Source organism: Salmo trutta, chromosome 24, assembly GCF_901001165.1.
Source record: "Salmo trutta chromosome 24, fSalTru1.1, whole genome shotgun sequence".
In the NCBI taxonomy this organism is placed as follows: domain Eukaryota; kingdom Metazoa; phylum Chordata; class Actinopteri; order Salmoniformes; family Salmonidae; genus Salmo; species Salmo trutta.
The window spans coordinates 38,159,058-38,178,245 of record NC_042980.1 but is presented as its reverse complement, the minus strand read 5'-3'; the positions used below and the strand labels follow the sequence as shown (position 1 = coordinate 38,178,245).

The 19,188-nt window shown below is 44.7% G+C and overlaps 2 protein-coding genes across 2 annotated transcripts in view; both read left to right on the top strand.

Annotated features, from left to right (window-relative positions):
• Positions 1-2,253: 2,253 nt before the first annotated feature.
• Positions 2,254-18,005, top strand: LOC115161254 (transcription factor Sox-1a-like). The gene is made up of 2 exons (XM_029712083.1): positions 2,254-3,573; positions 17,775-18,005. The coding sequence occupies exons 1-2, from the start codon at positions 2,737-2,739 to the stop codon at positions 17,832-17,834; spliced, it is 897 nt and encodes a 298-aa protein (XP_029567943.1). The 5' UTR covers positions 2,254-2,736; the 3' UTR covers positions 17,835-18,005.
• LOC115160553 (ankyrin-3-like) overlaps positions 17,886-19,188 on the top strand; it is a 2,887-nt gene continuing 1,584 nt past the window's right edge. The window contains exons 1-2 of the mRNA XM_029710718.1: positions 17,886-17,919; positions 19,184-19,188. The exon at positions 19,184-19,188 is cut by the window's right edge and continues 1,584 nt beyond it. Coding sequence (XP_029566578.1) covers positions 17,886-17,919; positions 19,184-19,188 — 39 coding nt within the window. The remainder of the gene's footprint in view (positions 17,920-19,183) is intronic.

The following is a 19,188-nucleotide window of genomic DNA, read 5'->3' as shown; positions in this document are numbered from 1 at the left end:
GCCTATGATAGTGTGTTATTATAGGCTATAATGTATCCCTATTATTATTATGCTTCTTATGTGTTATTATTAGGCTACAATTGTCCTTGTCAGTATTACTATAGTAGTCCTAGTTGTTGTAGCCAGGTAGCAACAGTTGTGATGTGAAGTGAAAAGGGAGGCTCATATTTATTTTGATTTGATCTAGGAAGAGTGTTATCAGTGCGCTCTAGGTTGGCGCTGTGTCAGTAGCCATTCTCGGCGTGTCACATCCCCAAAAACATCTCATCTTCGAACGTAAACCATGAGACCTGGGTCGCCAGGTCACCACTGTGAGATCCCTTAACCATATTACGGAACGCAGAGGGATAGATAGGTCTACATCTGAATAATCCCGGTCACGTGTTGGAGGCTATATCAACCTAATTAAAAGCAACGAACAATGATTAAATCGTTAGCCTCTCCGCGGGGAATGGGTATGTTGTTTTGCCTTTCAATTAGCCGCTGATTGGGCCTTTCACGGGCGGTCAGCTATGGAATGTGAATTATATGTGCACGGATTGAGCCTTGTTAACTATGTATATATAGGCTTAGTCCTAAAACTATTCACCCAATCGTGTAATTCAAAATACAGCATTGCCATTAGCTTGCGTGGTGTTTACACATCTGTAAATAAAACGAATTATGGTTTAGTTTCTATCACCAAGCCTATAACTGGTCACATAATTATGGCAACACATCTGTGAACATCACCGCGCACAGCAGGCTCCCATGCTGTTCTCCTTCTACAATCTGCCCCAAGGACTCAATGTTGTGTTGTTGCTTTAGTCTCCTTAACAGCTGATTAGAAATAGTGAAATCTCTTCATGCAGCCCACAACTCCATTGGCTTGTTTATAGAAGTATGACATCTGATGAAGCCATCCTTTAATGCACAGTTAGGTTTGGTTAATGACGCAATACAGTGTGTGTGTGTGTGTGTGTGTGTGTTGATGTGTGTGCGCGCGTGCGTGCGTGTGGCCATCTATTTGTCTATTGGCTTTCTAAATATGGCATACATGATGCAGGCTATACTCACAATTTTACTTAAAATGCATAAAACAAAAGTAGCCTCTGACAATTTTTCTTGCTTTTAAAATGTAGGGGTGGTAGGGGGGTAACCCCCCCATAATACACATAAAGACCACAAGATGTCAGCAAATAATTTTCCCAACATTTTCCCTGGCTGTCACTGTTCTTACTGGAGAAAAATCCTCTGTGTCATCACAACTTCTGGAGATAATCAAATGTTTTGATATTTTGAAAAAGTTCCAATGAAGTTAGATCTAATTTTTTTAAATTAAATATGCAAGTAGGAAAGCCTTAAGATAAATAATCCACTTGTTTAGAGAGAAAAAGTTTGATAATTTTTTTGTAAAGCAGTAATATGTTGGATGAGTGTGTTTGGGGCCACCCTGGGGGATAGTTACCCCTTCATGGTTATGAATGTGTTTCCACCTGTCATTTAGACAATGACTAGCCTAGTTAATGCTAGTTTATGCTAACTTGCTAGCTAGCAACTTCACTAGCAGTAAATGCTAGCCAGCTAGCTTGTTAGCATAAGCTGCTAGTACTAGCTAGCAACCTTACTACCAGATCGTCTGAGGTAAAATACATAAAAAATATAACATAGCTTAATTTCAGTTGTAAATGTTTCCGCTAGCGACTGATAACTACAGTTAATACAACTTTATAGCCTATTAGCTATTTTACACAGCATTTCATGTGTAAAGAGAGAGCTTTCAATTGGCATCTCTCCCCTGTTATTAAATGTTATATTCCAATGTTATTTAATGTTATTATTTATATTCCATTCAATATTATATTCCAATTAATTTTATATGAATTACAAAACAACAATTGAAAACCTTTTGCTCCTGAATGAAATTTTAAAGACTGCTGGCATTTCAAATCTTGCATTTTTCAAATAATATTTAGTGCAATTGTATATAATAGATTATATGGAAAAGGAACAACAATGAAAGAACAAATACAATTCATGTGCAGGTGAGTTAAAAGAGGATTTTACAACAAATCTCCTCATAGTGCGAATATTAATGGTGCTTTACTTATCTCCCTTTATAGTTTCTTCTCCTAAGCATGACCTTTTCCACATACCAATTTTTTTATCCAAATGTAGTTTTTTTTGTGGCAGAAATTAGGCATTGTTCCTAATGGGGCTAGTTACCCCCTATTACCCTATAGGCCTAGACAGTATCCTAGCTATGCGGTTGAATAACTTTTAGACTAGAAGTCTAGTATTGACAATGGAAAACGGACTCAGATTTCATGCCCCCGCAATGTTTATCCACCATGTTCCCCGAGTGTGTTCCTCTTTCACCAGACCAGAGTCACCTGACTGAGCGCCATGCAAATCGCTCTGCTTCTAGAACGCCATTGGCCGCTCGTAGCTCATTTAACCGCTGTCAAGGCGCATCGTATGGCTGCCGCTTTAACTAACTTCTCAACTCTGACAGGGAAAGTGGCTCAAAGGCGCATTCTGTCAGTGGATGTGAACAAACAACCGGAGAGGAGATAAAGCACACACAGAACATTTCTGAGACTCCCTCTTTCTTGGATTATGAATTAAATTTACATTTCACTCATTTTGAGGTGTAGGATTGTTTGATCCCTCGTGTGTACCTGCTCTGCCTGACTCGCGCGCTGACTGAACCAGACTTTCTTTTCTCTGTTGGTAGAAAGTTTGAAAACCAGGTGAATGTATAGCATGATGATGGAGACGGACCTCCATTCCCCTGGACCCCAAACGAACACAAATTCGGGGCAGACGGGACCGAACAGTGGGTTCAAAGCGAATCAGGACCGAGTGAAGCGTCCGATGAACGCGTTCATGGTGTGGTCCCGCGGGCAGCGGAGAAAGATGGCCCAGGAGAACCCCAAAATGCACAACTCTGAGATCAGCAAGCGGCTGGGCGCGGAGTGGAAGGTGATGACGGAAGCGGAGAAGAGACCCTTCATCGACGAAGCGAAGCGGTTACGAGCCATGCACATGAAGGAGCACCCGGATTACAAGTACAGACCAAGACGGAAGACCAAAACCCTGCTGAAAAAGGACAAATACTCTCTGGCTGGTGGCCTGCTCTCTGGGGCTGGCAGTGGTGGAATGGGTCTGGGGGTCGGGTTGGGTTCATCCGGGGTCGGCCAGAGGTTAGAGAGCCCCGGGTGCCACGGGGGCTCCGCCAGCTCAGGCTACACGCACATGAACGGCTGGGCGAACGGTGCGTACTCGGGGCAAGTGGCTGCAGCCGCTGCGGCCGCAGCGATGATGCAGGAGGCGCAGCTAGTTTACAGCCAGCACCCGGGCAGCGGGCACCACCACCACTCCCACCACCACCACCACCCGCACAACCCCCAGCCCATGCACCGCTACGACATGTCGGCGCTCCAGTACAGCCCCATCTCGAACTCTCAGGGCTACATGAGCGCCTCTCCGTCCGGCTACGGCGGGATCACCTACACGCAGCACCAGAGCTCTGGCGTCTCCTCCTCGGCTGCCATGAGCACGTTAGGGTCGCTGGTGAAGTCAGAGCCGAGCGTAAGCCCTCCCGTTAGCACTCACTCCAGGGGCCCTTGCCCCGGAGACTTGAGAGAGATGATAAGCATGTATTTACCGACCGGAGAGCCCGGGGACCCGTCGGTGCAAAGTAGACTCCACGCATTGCCGCAGCATTACCAGAGTGCGACGGCTGCGGTGAATGGAACGGTTCCGTTAACACATATATAGATTAAGCTATTCATAAGACTATGGAAACTGCAGACAGAATACAAAATAACATAACCAAATATTTACATATTTTTTTTTAATGATCACTGAACTAGGCATATCTGCATTTTGTACAGAATGTTTATGGTGATGTTCTTGTAAATTAAAGGTAAATTAGCCTATCCATTTCGCCTTTTGGAGTATATACAGTCTCTTACGCACAGGACATGAGTTCAAATATTGGTTGTTGTGTTATAATTTTGACCTTTTTATTAAACCCACTTGTGGTTTATGGCGATGCCAAATGAATGAATAAATTTGGGTAACTATAATCGTATTATTTTGGGTTCACTGTAAGTTATAGAATAATAAGATAACATGGTTTTCATAATCATAAAAAAATGTTTTCAACATTGATATTTTCCCCATTTGATAATTACCCAAGCGTTTGTAAACATCTCCGTTTATGCTATATGTCTATTTATGATCATAATGATCTCTTTTTACTGTAATAATTATTGTAAATTGCGCATCAGTCTTTTAAAATATTACAATTATTCACTGTATAATTTACAAGGTGCAATTGCGCTGAAATACAATTTAAATAAATTTCACACATATGTTGCTCTGGTTCTACAAAAAAAGTCTTAGCTTGATTATTGTTCACTACAATTTGAGTTGTGTTTAATTTGAAACCCACGAACATGATCAAAAAGTCTGACGCAAAGCTACGGATAGGCTACAGTAAATGTTTTTATTTATAAGGAGAAAGTGTCTCTGGCAAACCCGTAACATTAAGCACGTTATTAAAATGCGTATCAACTAATAATATTACCTATGCATATCTGCTTATTTGGCCATTTTATTAAAAGAGGACGGTCCCATGGTACACCCGGACTATTCTCAGGGTTTACATTTATGGGTTTACAATACGTTCTGTAAGGTCACTTGCAAGTTGTTACAATAAAACAGGGTCCACAGATTTCACAGAAAGACACAGTATTCCTATAGTCCTTCAGGAATATACATTTAGGATATGTGCGTCTCATATGCCATATGTTTTAATACACGGTAATGTGTGTCGGTGTTGTTCTTGATTCCGTTCTATTCTTTTCAAGTGGTTGTTTTTGATTATTTTCATGGTATTTAACTCTCATAGTAATTTGAGTGCTGTTAGGCTACATGCAGTATAGTTTATTGTACTTGTATTACTGACAAGACTATTCTGCAGGTATTGGTTAGACAATAGGCTTGTTGTAGTATAAGTTTAATTAATGTATGTTGTTAAAATGTGCAATGTGTTATTCAAATAGCATATTATTATATATTTCTACATGACATAAAAGACATTGTTATAGCCGGTAGCCCTGTAAAAACAGTTCATATGTTTGGGCTGACTTTAGAGGCTTTTTGAAAAACATCTTATTGTCCAGGGTTGAAACAGGCCTATTCATGGACGTAACGCTTTTATTCCAAATAGCGATCACCAAATGCCACTAGTAAATTTAGAAGGAAAAGTATAGTTATTCAGGCTCCCTCAAATACTCTAGACTGTATTTCATCACCCCCCCCAAAATATTTTTTAAACCAAATTAATTTGTAGGATGTTTGGTAGCTTATTTTTTCCAATAAGTTAGCCTAATATGATTTTAATTAATAGTATAATGTCCTAAATTATTGGACTTAACATTAAACCTATCCTCTTGTTGCCACAGTGTGTTGGATTGATTTTAAGTTGAATTCTTTACCCGTTTGAACATTCGGAGATGAGTTAGTGTGCATGAGATGTTATATCTCTTTCCTCTGTGGCATGATGAATGGAGACCATAATAGATGAAATAACAGTGCTGGAGAGGGGGATTTCAAATGGAGATAAGTGAGTGAGAGTTTTCTCTTTTTGTGCTTCACTGAGAATCAGAGCGGATCATCTGCAGACATTACGACACAATCAATCAAATGTATTTATAAATCCCTTTTTAGATCCGCAGATGTCACAAAGTGCTATACAGAACCGCCTAAAACCCCAAACAGTAAGCAATGCAGGTGTAGAAGCACGGTGGTTAGGAAAAACTCCCTAGAAAGGCCAGAACCTAGGAAGAAACCTAGAGAGGAACCGGGCTCTGAGGGGTGGCCAATCCTCTTCTGGCTGTGCCGGGTGGAGATTAGAAACCTAGAGAGGAACCAGGCTCTGAGGGGTGGCCAGTCTTCTTCTGGCTGTGCTGGGATGGATATTAGAAACCTAGAGAGGAACCAGGCTCTGAAGGGTGGCCAGTCCTCTTCTGGCTGTGCCGGCTGGAGATTAGAAACCTAGAGCGGAACCAGGCTCTGAGGGGTGGCCAGTCCTCTTCTGGCTGTGCCGGGTGGAGATTAGAAACCTAGAGAGGAACCAGGCTCTGAGGGGTGGCCAGTCCTCTTCTGGCTGTGCCGGGTGGAGATTAGAAACCTAGAGAGGAACCAGGCTCTGAGGGGTGGCCAGTCCTCTTCTGGCTGTGCCGGGTGGAGATTAGAAACCTAGAGAGGAACCAGGCTCTGAGGGGTGGCCATTAGGGGTCACTCTGTTTAATAGTTGTTTCACTTACTTTAAAAATGAGAATAGAATACATGGTGTTTCATACAATCATTAAGATCACTTAAAAACGCTTGTTGAAATGACAGTGAATTCCTCTTTGGGAGCAGCTTTATGTGTTCATGATACGTACAGTTGAATTTGGAAGTTTACAAACACTTAGGTTGGAGTCATTAAAACTCGTTTTTCAACCACTCCACACATTTCTTGCTAACAAACTATAGTTTTAGCAAGTCGGTTAGGACATCTACTTTGTGTATGACACAAGTAATTTTTCCAACAATTGTTTACAGACAGATTATATCACTTATAATACACTGTATCACAAATCCAGTGGGTCAGAAGTTTACATACACTAAGTTGACTGTGTCTTTAAACAGCTTGGAAAAATTCAGAAAATGATGTCAAGGCTTTAGAAGCTTCTGATAGGCTAATTGACATAATTTGAGTCAATTGAAGGTGTACCTGTGGATGTATTTCAAGGCCTACCTTCAAACTCAGTGCCTCTTTGCTTGACATCATGGGAAAATCAAAAGAAATCAGCCAAGACCTCAGAAAAAAACTGTAGACCTCCACAAGTCTGGTTCATCTTGAGAGCAATTTCCAAATGCCTGAAGGTACCACGTTCATCTGTACAAACAATAGTACGCAAGTATAAACACCATGGGACCACGCAGTCGTCACACCGCTCAGGAAGGAGACACGTTCTGTCTCCTAGAGATGAACGTACTTTGGTGCGAAAAGTGCAAAACAATCCCAGAACAACAGCAAAGGACCTTGAGAAGATGCTGGAGGAAACAGGTACAAAAGTATCTATATCCACAGTAAAACGAGTCTTACATCGACATAACCTGAAAGGCCGCTCAGCAAGGAAGAAGCCACTGCTCCAAAACCGCCATAAAAAAAGCCAGACTACGGTTTGCAAATGCACATGGGGACAAAGATCGTAGTTTTTGGAGAAATGCCCTCTGGTCTGATGAAACAAAAATAGAACTGCTTGGCCATAATGACCATCGTTATGTTTGGAGGAAAAAGGGGGAGGCTTGCAAGCTGAAGAACAGCATCCCAACCGTGAAGCACGGGGGTGGCAGCATCATGTTGTGGGGGTGCTTTGCTGCAGGAGGGACTGGTGCACTTATAGATAGAATATAAATAGATGGCATCATGAGGCAGGAAAATTATGTGGATATATTGAAGCAACAGCTCAAGACATCAGTCAGGAAGTTACAGCTTGGTCGCAAATGGGTCTTCCAAATGGACAATGACCCCAAGCATACTTCAAAAGTTGTGGCAAAATGGCTAAAGGCCAACAAAGTCAAGGTATGGGAGTGGCCATCACAAAGCCCTGACCTCAATCCTATAGAAAATTTGTGGGCAGAACTGAAAAAGCGTGTGCGAGCAAGGAGGCCTACAAACCTGACTCAGTTACACCAGCTCTGTCAGGAGGAATGGATCAAAATTCACCCAACTTATTGTGGGAAGCTTGTGGAAGGCTACCTGAAACGTTTGACCCAAGTTAAACAATTTGAAGGCAATGCTACCAAATACTAATTGAGTGTATGTAAACTTCTGACCCACTGGGAATGTGATGAAAGAAATACAAGCTGAAATAAATAATTCTCTCTACTATTATTCTGACATTTCACATTCTAAAAATAAAGTGGTGATCCTAACTGACCTAAGACAGGGAATTTGTACTAGGATTAAATGTCAGGAATTGTGAAAAACTGAGTTTAAATGTATTTGGTGAAGATGTATGTAAACTTCTCACTTCAGCTGTAGATGTTGTTCTTATCTGCTGATCAAATACATCACCTTGCTGACCCTTTCTGTGCCTCAAAGGCTGCGTTTACACAGGCAGCCCAATTCTGATTTTTTTTGACCAATCAGATCAGCTCTGAAAAATATCTGATGTGAAAAGGTTGGACTTGATTGGTCAAAATAACAATTAGTGGGGGGAAAAAATATATAATAATTGGGCTGTCTGTGTCAATGCACCAAAAACCCTGGAATAAACATCTCTGGTGCATTGACACATTTTATGAGTATGATATTTTCTGTTGTGCCTAAATAGGATTGTATAAACAGTCACTGTTAAATCCTGTTTCAGGTTATTGTTGTTTTGGTTGATCAAGATCAGGCCCCAAACAGCATTATAATTGTTATTGTGTCTGTCCCATAGAAGGCTGGCTGAAGGGCCAGTATACACTTAGAAAATAAGGTGCTATCTAGAAACTGAAAGGGTTCTGTTTGCTGTCCCCACAGGAGAACCCTTAGAATAACCTTTTTTGGTTCCACGTAGATCTCTTTTGGTTCCAGGTAGAGCCTTTTTGCGTTCCATGTACAACCCTTTCCACAGATGGTTCTACTTGGGACCCATAAGGGTTCTACCTGGAACCAAAAAAGAGTTCTACCTGGAATCAAAAAGGGTTCTACCTGGAGTCAAAAAGGGTTCTACCTGGAATCAAAAAGGGTTCTACCTGGAGTCAAAAAGGGTTCTACCTGGAATCAAAAAGGGTTCTACCTGGAATCAAAAAGGGTTCTACCTGGAACCAAAAAGGGTTCTACCTGGAACCAAAAAGGGTTCTACCTGGAATCAAAAAGGGTTCTACCTGGAGTCAAACAGGGTTCTACCTGGAATCAAAAAGGGTTCTACCTGGAGTCAAAAAGGGTTCTACCTGGAGTCAAAAAGGGTTCTACCTGGAATCAAAAAGGTTTATCCTATGGAGACAGTCAAATAACACTTTTAGGACCCTTTTTTCTAAGTGTATAGACATTTTGGCTGGAATTTAGCTCATGGAAACTTAAATATTGAGTGGGTTTCATTGTTTCACAATTTACAGTATGATGTGGACATTCTTTTTAATTTAGCACCAGCTGATGAAAGAAAATGCCCCAATCAGGAATAACAAATGATTTCATCATTTAGAAAACGAGTGATACATCTTATACTGTAGGCCTATGCACATCTATATGCCTATATGCAGGTGTATTGCAGTCATTTACAATTGGTTAATTATGGGTGTAGCTTACTTTAGAGCCTACACCCCAGGAGGCAGGTGGAGGCCAATGAATAAAACAAAAAAAATGTATTCATTGGCCTGCACCTGTCTCCTGCGGGACATCCTATGCGCTCCTCCGCTGCGCAGGAGGGGAGCTCTGCGTACACCATATATATGTTCTTTTAAACGCAGAAAAGTACGTTTGGCCCCTAACCATACAGTGATAATGTAGGGCCAGTATACACTGGTTAGGGTCCAAACGTACTTTTCTGCGTTTAAAAGAACATATATATGGTGTACGCAGAGCTCCCCTCCTGCGCAGCGGAGGAGCGCATAGGATGTCCCGCTTGGTGTCTATTTGTATTTTATCTGCGGATGTAAAGCGACACAGATTAACGCTGAAAACCCAGAGAGGCGGGGCGCGTCACGCCACATCGCCAGGCTAAAAGAGGAGCGTTCTGGTAAATTTAACCCGAATCATTTCCTACTCAACCACAGAGGGGGACGTGGGAGGGAGGTGCGGATGGGGAGGTTTTGGAAGGGAATAGGGGAATAGGGAGGGGGCTGACCAATAAATACTCTTATCTTGTAGTCACCGATATATTCCGCGCTAGGAAGCCATCAGCGCTGGCGCACACTCGGCGCCCGTAAAGCCCCGATCCCGTGCACTCGCTGTCCTAAATGGGGATAATTAGCGTCACTTTATCACGACTCTGCATATTTTCTCCGCTCCCCCATCCCCACCCCCTCCCCCCCCACCCCCTCCCCCCTCTCCCCCATCCCCACCCCCTCCCCCCAGCCGAGCTGCCTGCTCTCGGTTCCCGCTCTGTCGCAGAAGATTACGGAGACAGATTGCACAGAACGAATGTGCCGGGTGAGATTAGCGCGGAATAGAGAAAGCAACTGGGAAAGTAACTGGGCCAATGAATTCCTCGCGAGCGCCTTATCGTGCAATTACACGTTGACATGTTTAACAATCTTACTGCCTCTTAATCCTGCGCTCTTCCAGGAGCGCGGCGTTGCTGCTCTTGCTCACTGCATGGCGCTGCTGGAGCACAGGCCGTAATGCACCGAAACGCATGCTATGGAACAGGCTGTTGACACACACACAGAAAGTTGAGATTTTTCATGTTTACTCTTGTTCTTTCCTGCTATCATGCAATGCTGTTTTTCTCTGCAAAGTCAGAATTGGCTATATTGTAAAAATTCATTAAAACAAAAATGATATTTTTCCTCTTAGTTTAAGGTTAAGGTAGGCATTATGATTAGCAGTATGGTTAAGGTTATGGTTAAAGTTAGAGTTAAGGTTAGGGTTATGGTTAGGGTTAGGTTTAAAATCTGATTTTATTACTTCGTGGCTGTGCCAGCTACAGTGACCACCACTCTGCAAAGCTGCCTCCAGAACACCGCACTACAAAGCTGCCTCCAGAACACCGCTCTGCAAAGCTGCCTCCAGAACACCACTCTACAAAGCTGCCTCCAGAACACCACTCTACAAAGCTGCCTCCAGAACACCAATCTACAAAGCTGCCTCCAGAACACCACTCTACAGAGCTGCCTCCAGAACACCTCTCTACAAAGCTGCCTCCAGAACACCACTCTACAGAGCTGCCTCCAGAACACCACTCTACAAAGCTGCCTCGAGAACACCACTCTACAGAGCTGCCTCCAGAACACCACTCTACAAAGCTGCCTCCAGAACACCACTCTACAGAGCTGCCTCCAGAACACCACTCTACAGAGCTGCCTCCAGAACACCACTCTGCAAAGCTGCCTCCAGAACACCACTCTACAGAGCTGCCTCCAGAACACCACTCTACAGAGCTGCCTCCAGAACACCACTCTACAGAGCTGCCTCCAGAACACCACTCTACAGAGCTGCCTCCAGAACACCACTCTACAAAGCTGCCTCCAGAACACCACTCTACAGAGCTGCCTCCAGAACACCACTCTACAGAGCTGCCTCCAGAACACCACTCTACAGAGCTGCCTCCAGAACACCACTCTACAGAGCTGCCTCCAGAACACCACTCTACAAAGCTGCCTCCAGAACACCACTCTACAAAGCTGCCTCCAGAACACCACTCTACAGAGCTGCCTCCAGAACACCACTCTACAGAGCTGCCTCCAGAACACCACTCTACAAAGCTGCCTCCAGAACACCACTCTACAGAGCTGCCTCCAGAACACCACTCTACAGAGCTGCCTCCAGAACACCACTCTACAGAGCTGCCTCCAGAACACCACTCTACAAAGCTGCCTCCAGAACACCACTCTACAGAGCTGCCTCCAGAACACCACTCTACAGAGCTGCCTCCAGAACACCACTCTACAGAGCTGCCTCCAGAACACCACTCTACAGAGCTGCCTCCAGAACACCACTCTACAAAGCTGCCTCCAGAACACCACTCTACAAAGCTGCCTCCAGAACACCACTCTACAGAGCTGCCTCCAGAACACCACTCTACAGAGCTGCCTCCAGAACACCACTCTACAAAGCTGCCTCCAGAACACCACTCTACAGAGCTGCCTCCAGAACACCACTCTACAGAGCTGCCTCCAGAACACCACTCTACAAAGCTGCCTCCAGAACACCACTCTACAAAGCTGCCTCCAGAACACCACTCTACAGAGCTGCCTCCAGAACACCACTCTGCAAAGCTGCCTCCAGAACACCACTCTACAGAGCTGCCTCCAGAACACCGCTCTACAGAGCTGCCTCCAGAACACCGCTCTGCAAAGCTGCCTCCAGAACACCACTCTACAAAGCTGCCTCCAGAACACCGCTCTACAGAGCTGCCTCCAGAACACCACTCTGCAAAGCTGCCTCCAGAACACCACTCTACAAAGCTGCCTCCAGAACACCACTCTGCAGAGCTGCCTCCAGAACACCACTCTACAGAGCTGCCTCCAGAACACCACTCTACAAAGCTGCCTCCAGAACACCACTCTACAGAGCTGCTTCCAGAACACCACTCTACAAAGCTGCCTCCAGAACACCACTCTACAAAGCTGCCTCGAGAACACCGCTCTACAGAGCTGCCTCCAGAACACCACTCTACAAAGCTGCCTCGAGAACACCACTCTACAAAGCTGCCTCCAGAACACCACTCTACAGAGCTGCCTCGAGAACACCACTCTACAGAGCTGCCTCCAGAACACCACTCTGCAAAGCTGCCTCCAGAACACCACTCTACAGAGCTGCCTCCAGAACACCGCTCTACAGAGCTGCCTCCAGAACACCACTCTGCAAAGCTGCCTCCAGAACACCACTCTACAAAGCTGCCTCCAGAACACCGCTCTACAGAGCTGCCTCCAGAACACCACTCTGCAAAGCTGCCTCCAGAACACCACTCTACAAAGCTGCCTCCAGAACACCACTCTGCAGAGCTGCCTCCAGAACACCACTCTACAGAGCTGCCTCCAGAACACCACTCTACAAAGCTGCCTCCAGAACACCACTCTACAGAGCTGCCTCCAGAACACCACTCTACAAAGCTGCCTCCAGAACACCACTCTACAGAGCTGCTTCCAGAACACCACTCTACAAAGCTGCCTCCAGAACACCACTCTACAAAGCTGCCTCGAGAACACCACTCTACAGAGCTGCTTCCAGAACACCACTCTACAAAGCTGCCTCCAGAACACCACTCTACAAAGCTGCCTCGAGAACACCGCTCTACAGAGCTGCCTCCAGAACACCACTCTACAAAGCTGCCTCGAGAACACCACTCTACAGAGCTGCCTCCAGAACACCACTCTACAAAGCTGCCTCGAGAACACCACTCTACAAAGCTGCCTCCAGAACACCACTCTACAGAGCTGCCTCGAGAACACCACTCTACAGAGCTGCCTCCAGAACACCACTCTACAGAGCTGCCTCGAGAACACCACTCTACAGAGCTGCCTCCAGAACACCACTCTACAGAGCTGCCTCGAGAACACCACTCTACAGAGCTGCCTCCAGAACACCACTCTACAGAGCTGCCTCGAGAACACCACTCTACAGAGCTGCCTCCAGAACACCACTCTACAGAGCTGCCTCGAGAACACCACTCTACAGAGCTGCCTCCAGAACACCACTCTACAAAGCTGCCTCCAGTTTTTCACGGCGAAAAACGTTAACCTGTTTTTTTCTCACAGCACAGCTCTTTTGAATAGGAGGGGTGATGTTCTGTAGTCTATGCTTCTGAACTCTGTCAGAAGATTTCAATTAGACAGTAACTATAAGCAAGCATGCAGCTAGGGAAATTATTGTCTTGATGATTAAACTTTGCAGTTTAATCATCCACATTTTGAATTCTTCTTTATATTATGGTTTTATTTGAGGAGTTTTAGCCAATGGGGACCCTGTGAAAATGATAATGTAGTGAGTATAAGGCTATATCGTCTACATTTACAAAGCAATCGCCCTAGGCTACACCCCATAATGTAATTGATTCAGGCCTAAACCGGTTTTCACCGTACATCCCGGAGAGTGATGGTGAGAAACATTTTGCCTTGACTGGGTCATTTGTTTAGAGTTCGTTATGGACTCTTTTCCTCTCTGTCTCCTCCTTCACCCCCCACCCCACTCCCCTCCCTTCACCTCCCTCCTCTCCCCCCATCCCTCCTGCCTGGTGGTAGAGGGGCCTGTGTGGGAGTGATTGTGAGCGCCACTGTTGGAATTTGGCAGCGACGGAGGGTTGGAGAGTCGCCCCACGCTGAGCCCCATTCAGCGACCGGCGCACTGTGAGGTTGGGAAGTTTCACTCAGCCGTACAACTCAATGCCCCCACAAAGGCGATTACAAGCCCCAGCGCATTCCTGAAGGGACCCGGCAGCGACGCAGGTGCGAGGGGACCGGGGAACCCGTCAAAAACCGGACAGTGCCGGGACCACACAAAACCTAACGCACCGCGGGAAGCGGGAATGTTTTTTAGAAGGGGTCTGACTGTAGAAAGAATAGATGACGTTTGAGGAGGACAGAGTTTTGGCGTGTTTTAGAACAGGCCTGTCTCTCTGCACATCAGTGAATGAAAGGAAAATAAATCGTGCAATTTAATGAGAAAAACAAAAATGTCAAAGACATTGCCAAGACAGCAGGGCTATGATTGTTGATTTGAAAAGAAAAATAAGGCCTAAGCCGAAATATCTATACTTTCACAAAAAATATTGAAAGAACACATACAAAAACACCTTTGTCCAGGGTTTTGATATAAAATTGAGAAAAGTACAATACAAAATCTCCTTCAATTCTTCCCCGATTGGTAGCAGAATAACTAGTTAACTTGCATTGCGCCCAAGCCTGTGATTTTGGCCGGGTATAGGTCTCTATCTTGGAGACAGACGGCATATTTGATTAGAGCAGCGCCTAACTATCAATTACCAAGGAGAAACAGAGGATCCCTAAGGAGCGGTAATCAGCACGCCAGCAGCTCGCGGACATCATTTCCCACCACTGCAACGTACCGTAATGGAGGAAGGCTTGGAATCAGCCCAGCGCGGCAAACTAACTGTGACTGTTTGGCAACCGAATACAACACACAGTATTCCTCTAGTGTGACGCACAACAGCGCAGGACTGTGAATTCAATTGACCAAACGAAACTTATTTTTTTGTTTGTTATGAGCACCTCCTTTGTAGCATCTTTGGAATAGTTACCTTATTATAGGTCTAATGAAAATGAATTTTCTAAAAGTCGGTGCCCTCACCTGAGTGCTGCCCCTGGGATGAGCGGGTAACAAAAGCGGTCCCCCGCACCAAAAGCGTTGGTCAGTCAAGCAGAGCAGACTATGCTAATGTTACTGACCCAGACAGGCGAAGGGGGCGAACAGAGATTCCGAATGTTCATGATCTCAATGCTAGTATAACTGCGATATTCTCAGATCCAAGCCAATGCATGACCAGACCAGTGTAAATCGCCAACTTGCAAAACTTTATAAATTGTGTAGACCTAAAGTGTAACCAAGTTCAGAAAGGGAGTTGGGGCTGACTTTGGGACAAGCTGTAATGGGCCTATGTCTATAACTTTAACGTTCTACATGATCAATATGATCCCATGCCTCTCTTTCTGTCTGCCCCCTGTAGCCTTTGTAAAGCACTGGTGTAGGCCAGAAGATTAGAAACGGAGACCATGATCTGTGCGTGCTTTATACTGTTCTGGCCGGACGGGAGCTATCCAGTGCTGAAATCATGGCGGCTTACATTATGTCATTTCAGCACCTTATTCTCCAGTCACGCGTGGATCGCATGGCTCATTGAAAAATGTATTGTTAGAAACATATATAGGCTATTCGATCAGGTAACGCTGGAGGATTGTTCACAAGTCGAGTGCATGATGACCTATACCAAAGTAGATTGAGTTTAATCATGACAATATGTAAGTTGTGTGATGAATGATTTTCACATGTTGGATGAAAACCCAATTGGTCACCAAAACTATGGACCTATGGGCCTTCTTCAGACAGTTTATATAGATTTTAGCGAGCCTGTATTTCACCCCTCTCCCGGAGTCAACCAGACAACCACACCTGTATGTTTCGTCCAATGGTTGCTCGCTGTTTTGTGTGTTGGGGCAAACTTATACCGCGGATTGCGTCTGAGCCGCTTCAGTTCAGAGCTATCATCTACGAGCTGCCAATAAAGGGAGAGAGAAGAGAACGAAAATACTTGATCTTTATGGATCGCTCATTGTTATCGTGGGGGTCTTTGAGTCGGTTTATTTGTTGTTGTGAGGACTGGCTCATTGTAAACAGACAGCGAGGTTTGGGGGGGGCATTGCTAGGAGGGCTGGTGCAGACATGGGAGCGCTCACAGCTCCCTTTCGCTCTGACGGTCGATGGCAGCAGGTGCTCATGCCCGGAGGCGCACGAAAAGGGAGGGATAGGGAGCAGCGCGTTATTACTTAAAGATCACAGAGCCACATCTGCAAGGTATTTCTTCCTTGCTTCCTTTCTTTCTCTCTCTCTCTCCCTCCCCCTCTCCTTCTCTCTTTCTCTCCCTCTCTCTCTCTCCCTCCCCCTCTCCCTACTCTCTTTCTCTCCCTCTCTCTCTCTCTCTCTCTCTCTCTCTCTCTCTCTCTCTGTATCTCTCTCTTTCGTTCTTTCTCTCCTCACAGAGAGAGAGAGAGAATATAATGTGTGTGAGAGAAAGAGAGAGAGAGGGGGAGGGAGAAAGAGAGAGAGAAAGATGTAAAGATCATCAGATTGTGTAGAGGTTTTCCTTTAATTCATCTGTATCTCTCTCTTTCGTTCTTTCTCTCCTCACAGAGAGAGAGAGAGAGAATATAATGTGTGTGAGAGAAAGAGAGAGAGAGAGGGAGGGAGAAAGAGAGAGAAAGAAAGAGAGAGATGTAAAGATCATCAGATTGTGTAGAGGTTTTCCTTTAATTCATCTGTATCTCTATGAATGCTTCTGTAGGCCAATAAGGTCAGAAATGAGTGATGTCACCATGACCTCTGTAATAATCCGTCAATGGATTAGGAACAAAGTGATAATGGTTTAAAACGAAAGTATTTCATGGGTCAGAGTGTTTTGTGTCCATGTGTTCTCCATTCACATCAACACCAGTGGAGAGAGAGATGGCTGCTGTATGAAGCACAGTGCTTTCTGCTGCCACGATACAGTAGCTAATCTTTTAGTGCACTGCTGCTGGAAAATCTTTGGGTCTGTAATCACACACACACACACACACACACACACACACACACACACACACACACACACACACACACACACACACACACACACACACACACACACACACACACACACACACACACACACACACACACACACACACACACACACACACACACACACTGCTGTAAAGGATGTCTGAGTGGCAGGTGATTGGCGTGGAAAGGGGAGGTTAATGAGTGGTGATAAGAAACAGTGGTTTCCTGATGTTGCAGCCCTGCATATTGCTGATAGCTGTCTGACTCCCTGACCTCTGACCTTTGTCAGGTCTAGTGATCAACATTTGGATGGGGTCAGATTCTAAACTGTGAGGGATGTGTACTTCACACCAACCCCTCAGTAGACGGGGTATAAGTAGCCTTTAATAATTATGATAACTCTACTCCCATTACACTGTTGTCAGCTATCAGACAGTTTAGCAGAGCTAGGTGAAATGAGATTCTATTTATTCATTTCTAAGTGTGCTGATAACCTTACGGGTGTTATGGAAATTCACCTTTGGCCCACATTTACATCATGGGTGTCAGTGGTGTGTGTGTGTGTGTGTGTGTGTGTGTGTGTATATTTGGTTGTTTTAAGCATAGAAGGTACAATTACTGTACATGAGTAGTAAATAATGACTCTACCTGGTCAGTTATTGGACTTGTCTGTTATGTCACACAGCCTGCCACTCTGTGTGTACACAAGAGACTGGGAGAGATACATACTGTTGTACTGGCTGGACTGACTGACTGCTGACCTTTAGATGTCTGTCTCACTAATCCCCCCCGCCCTCTCTCTCTCCAGGGTGTCCAGTATGAGGACTGTCATGAGGGACTGTCCATGGATCACCATGGAAACCTGTGATTGACAGAGAGGCGCTAGGCCGGTCTGGCTGGCTGGCAGGCCGTCATTACGATGAGCAGGAGATTTGCTATACGGCGACAGGACCGTACGAAAAATGTCAACGATCGCCAGAGCCCCAGACTTCCTTCCACCCCCCAAGTACCTCAGCTAATGTTACCTAATGTTATCTAATGTTACCTAATGTTACCTAATGTTATCTAATGTTACCTAATGTTACCTAATGTTACCTAATGTTATCTAATGTTACCGAATGTTACCTAATGTTATCTAATGTTACCTAATGTTATCTAATGTTACCTAATGTTATATAATGTTACCTAATGTTATCTAATGTTATCTAATGTTACCTAATGTTATCTAATGTTACCTAATGTTATCTAATGTTACCTAATGTTATCTAATGTTACCTAATGTTATCTAATGTTATCTAATGTTATCTAATGTTACCTAATGTTACCTAATGTTACCTAATGTTATCTAATGTTACCTAATGTTACCTAATGTTACCTAATGTTACCTAATGTTATCTAATGTTACCTAATGTTACCTAATGTTATCTAATGTTATCTAATGTTATCTAATGTTACCTAATGTTATCTAATGTTACCTAATGTTATCTAATGTTACCTAATGTTACCTAATGTTACCTAATGTTATCTAATGTTACCTAATGTTATCTAATGTTATCTAATGCCCATATTTATCATTCAAATCATCTAGACTGCAGTTAGCTGCAACACACACTGCACTGACTCCCCCTATGTACCAACACCTCAACACACCTCACTCAAACCCCCTTACACTTTCCCCATGTACCTCATCCCAACCACTTTGGAACATTCCCATCCTGCACCTGTCTGTCACTAATCACTCCCTACACTCCTCACCCCACCCACCCCCTCCTTACCCCCACACACCTTAGCCTGCCTCCTATGTAAATACCCTGTCTCCCTCGATTGGCCTGTGTCCCAGCAGCGCTCTGCATGTTAACATTTCTAAACCCCCTCAAATTGTGACTAATAAACATTTTCTAGCCTTCAGTCTATTTGAACAGTCAGCCAGCCCTGCATGCCAAACAGCTAGCTAGAACAGACTGAGACAGACTGGAAGACTGGCACCCTGACCAGAGAGAAGTGCTGTGTTTATCCTCTCATACATACACAACCAGCTTACTCTGGTTTGGCAGGACAGTGACAAAGGACCAGCCAATGCCTGGCAAGCTGACAGGCATCCGGGCTAGTTAGCACCTAGGAAGAGGTTCTATAAAGATAAAGGAGAAAATACAAGCAATGTGTACTCATCCTTCTCCTCTCCAGTGAAGTCTTACCACTCATCCTTTTCCTCTCCAGTGAAG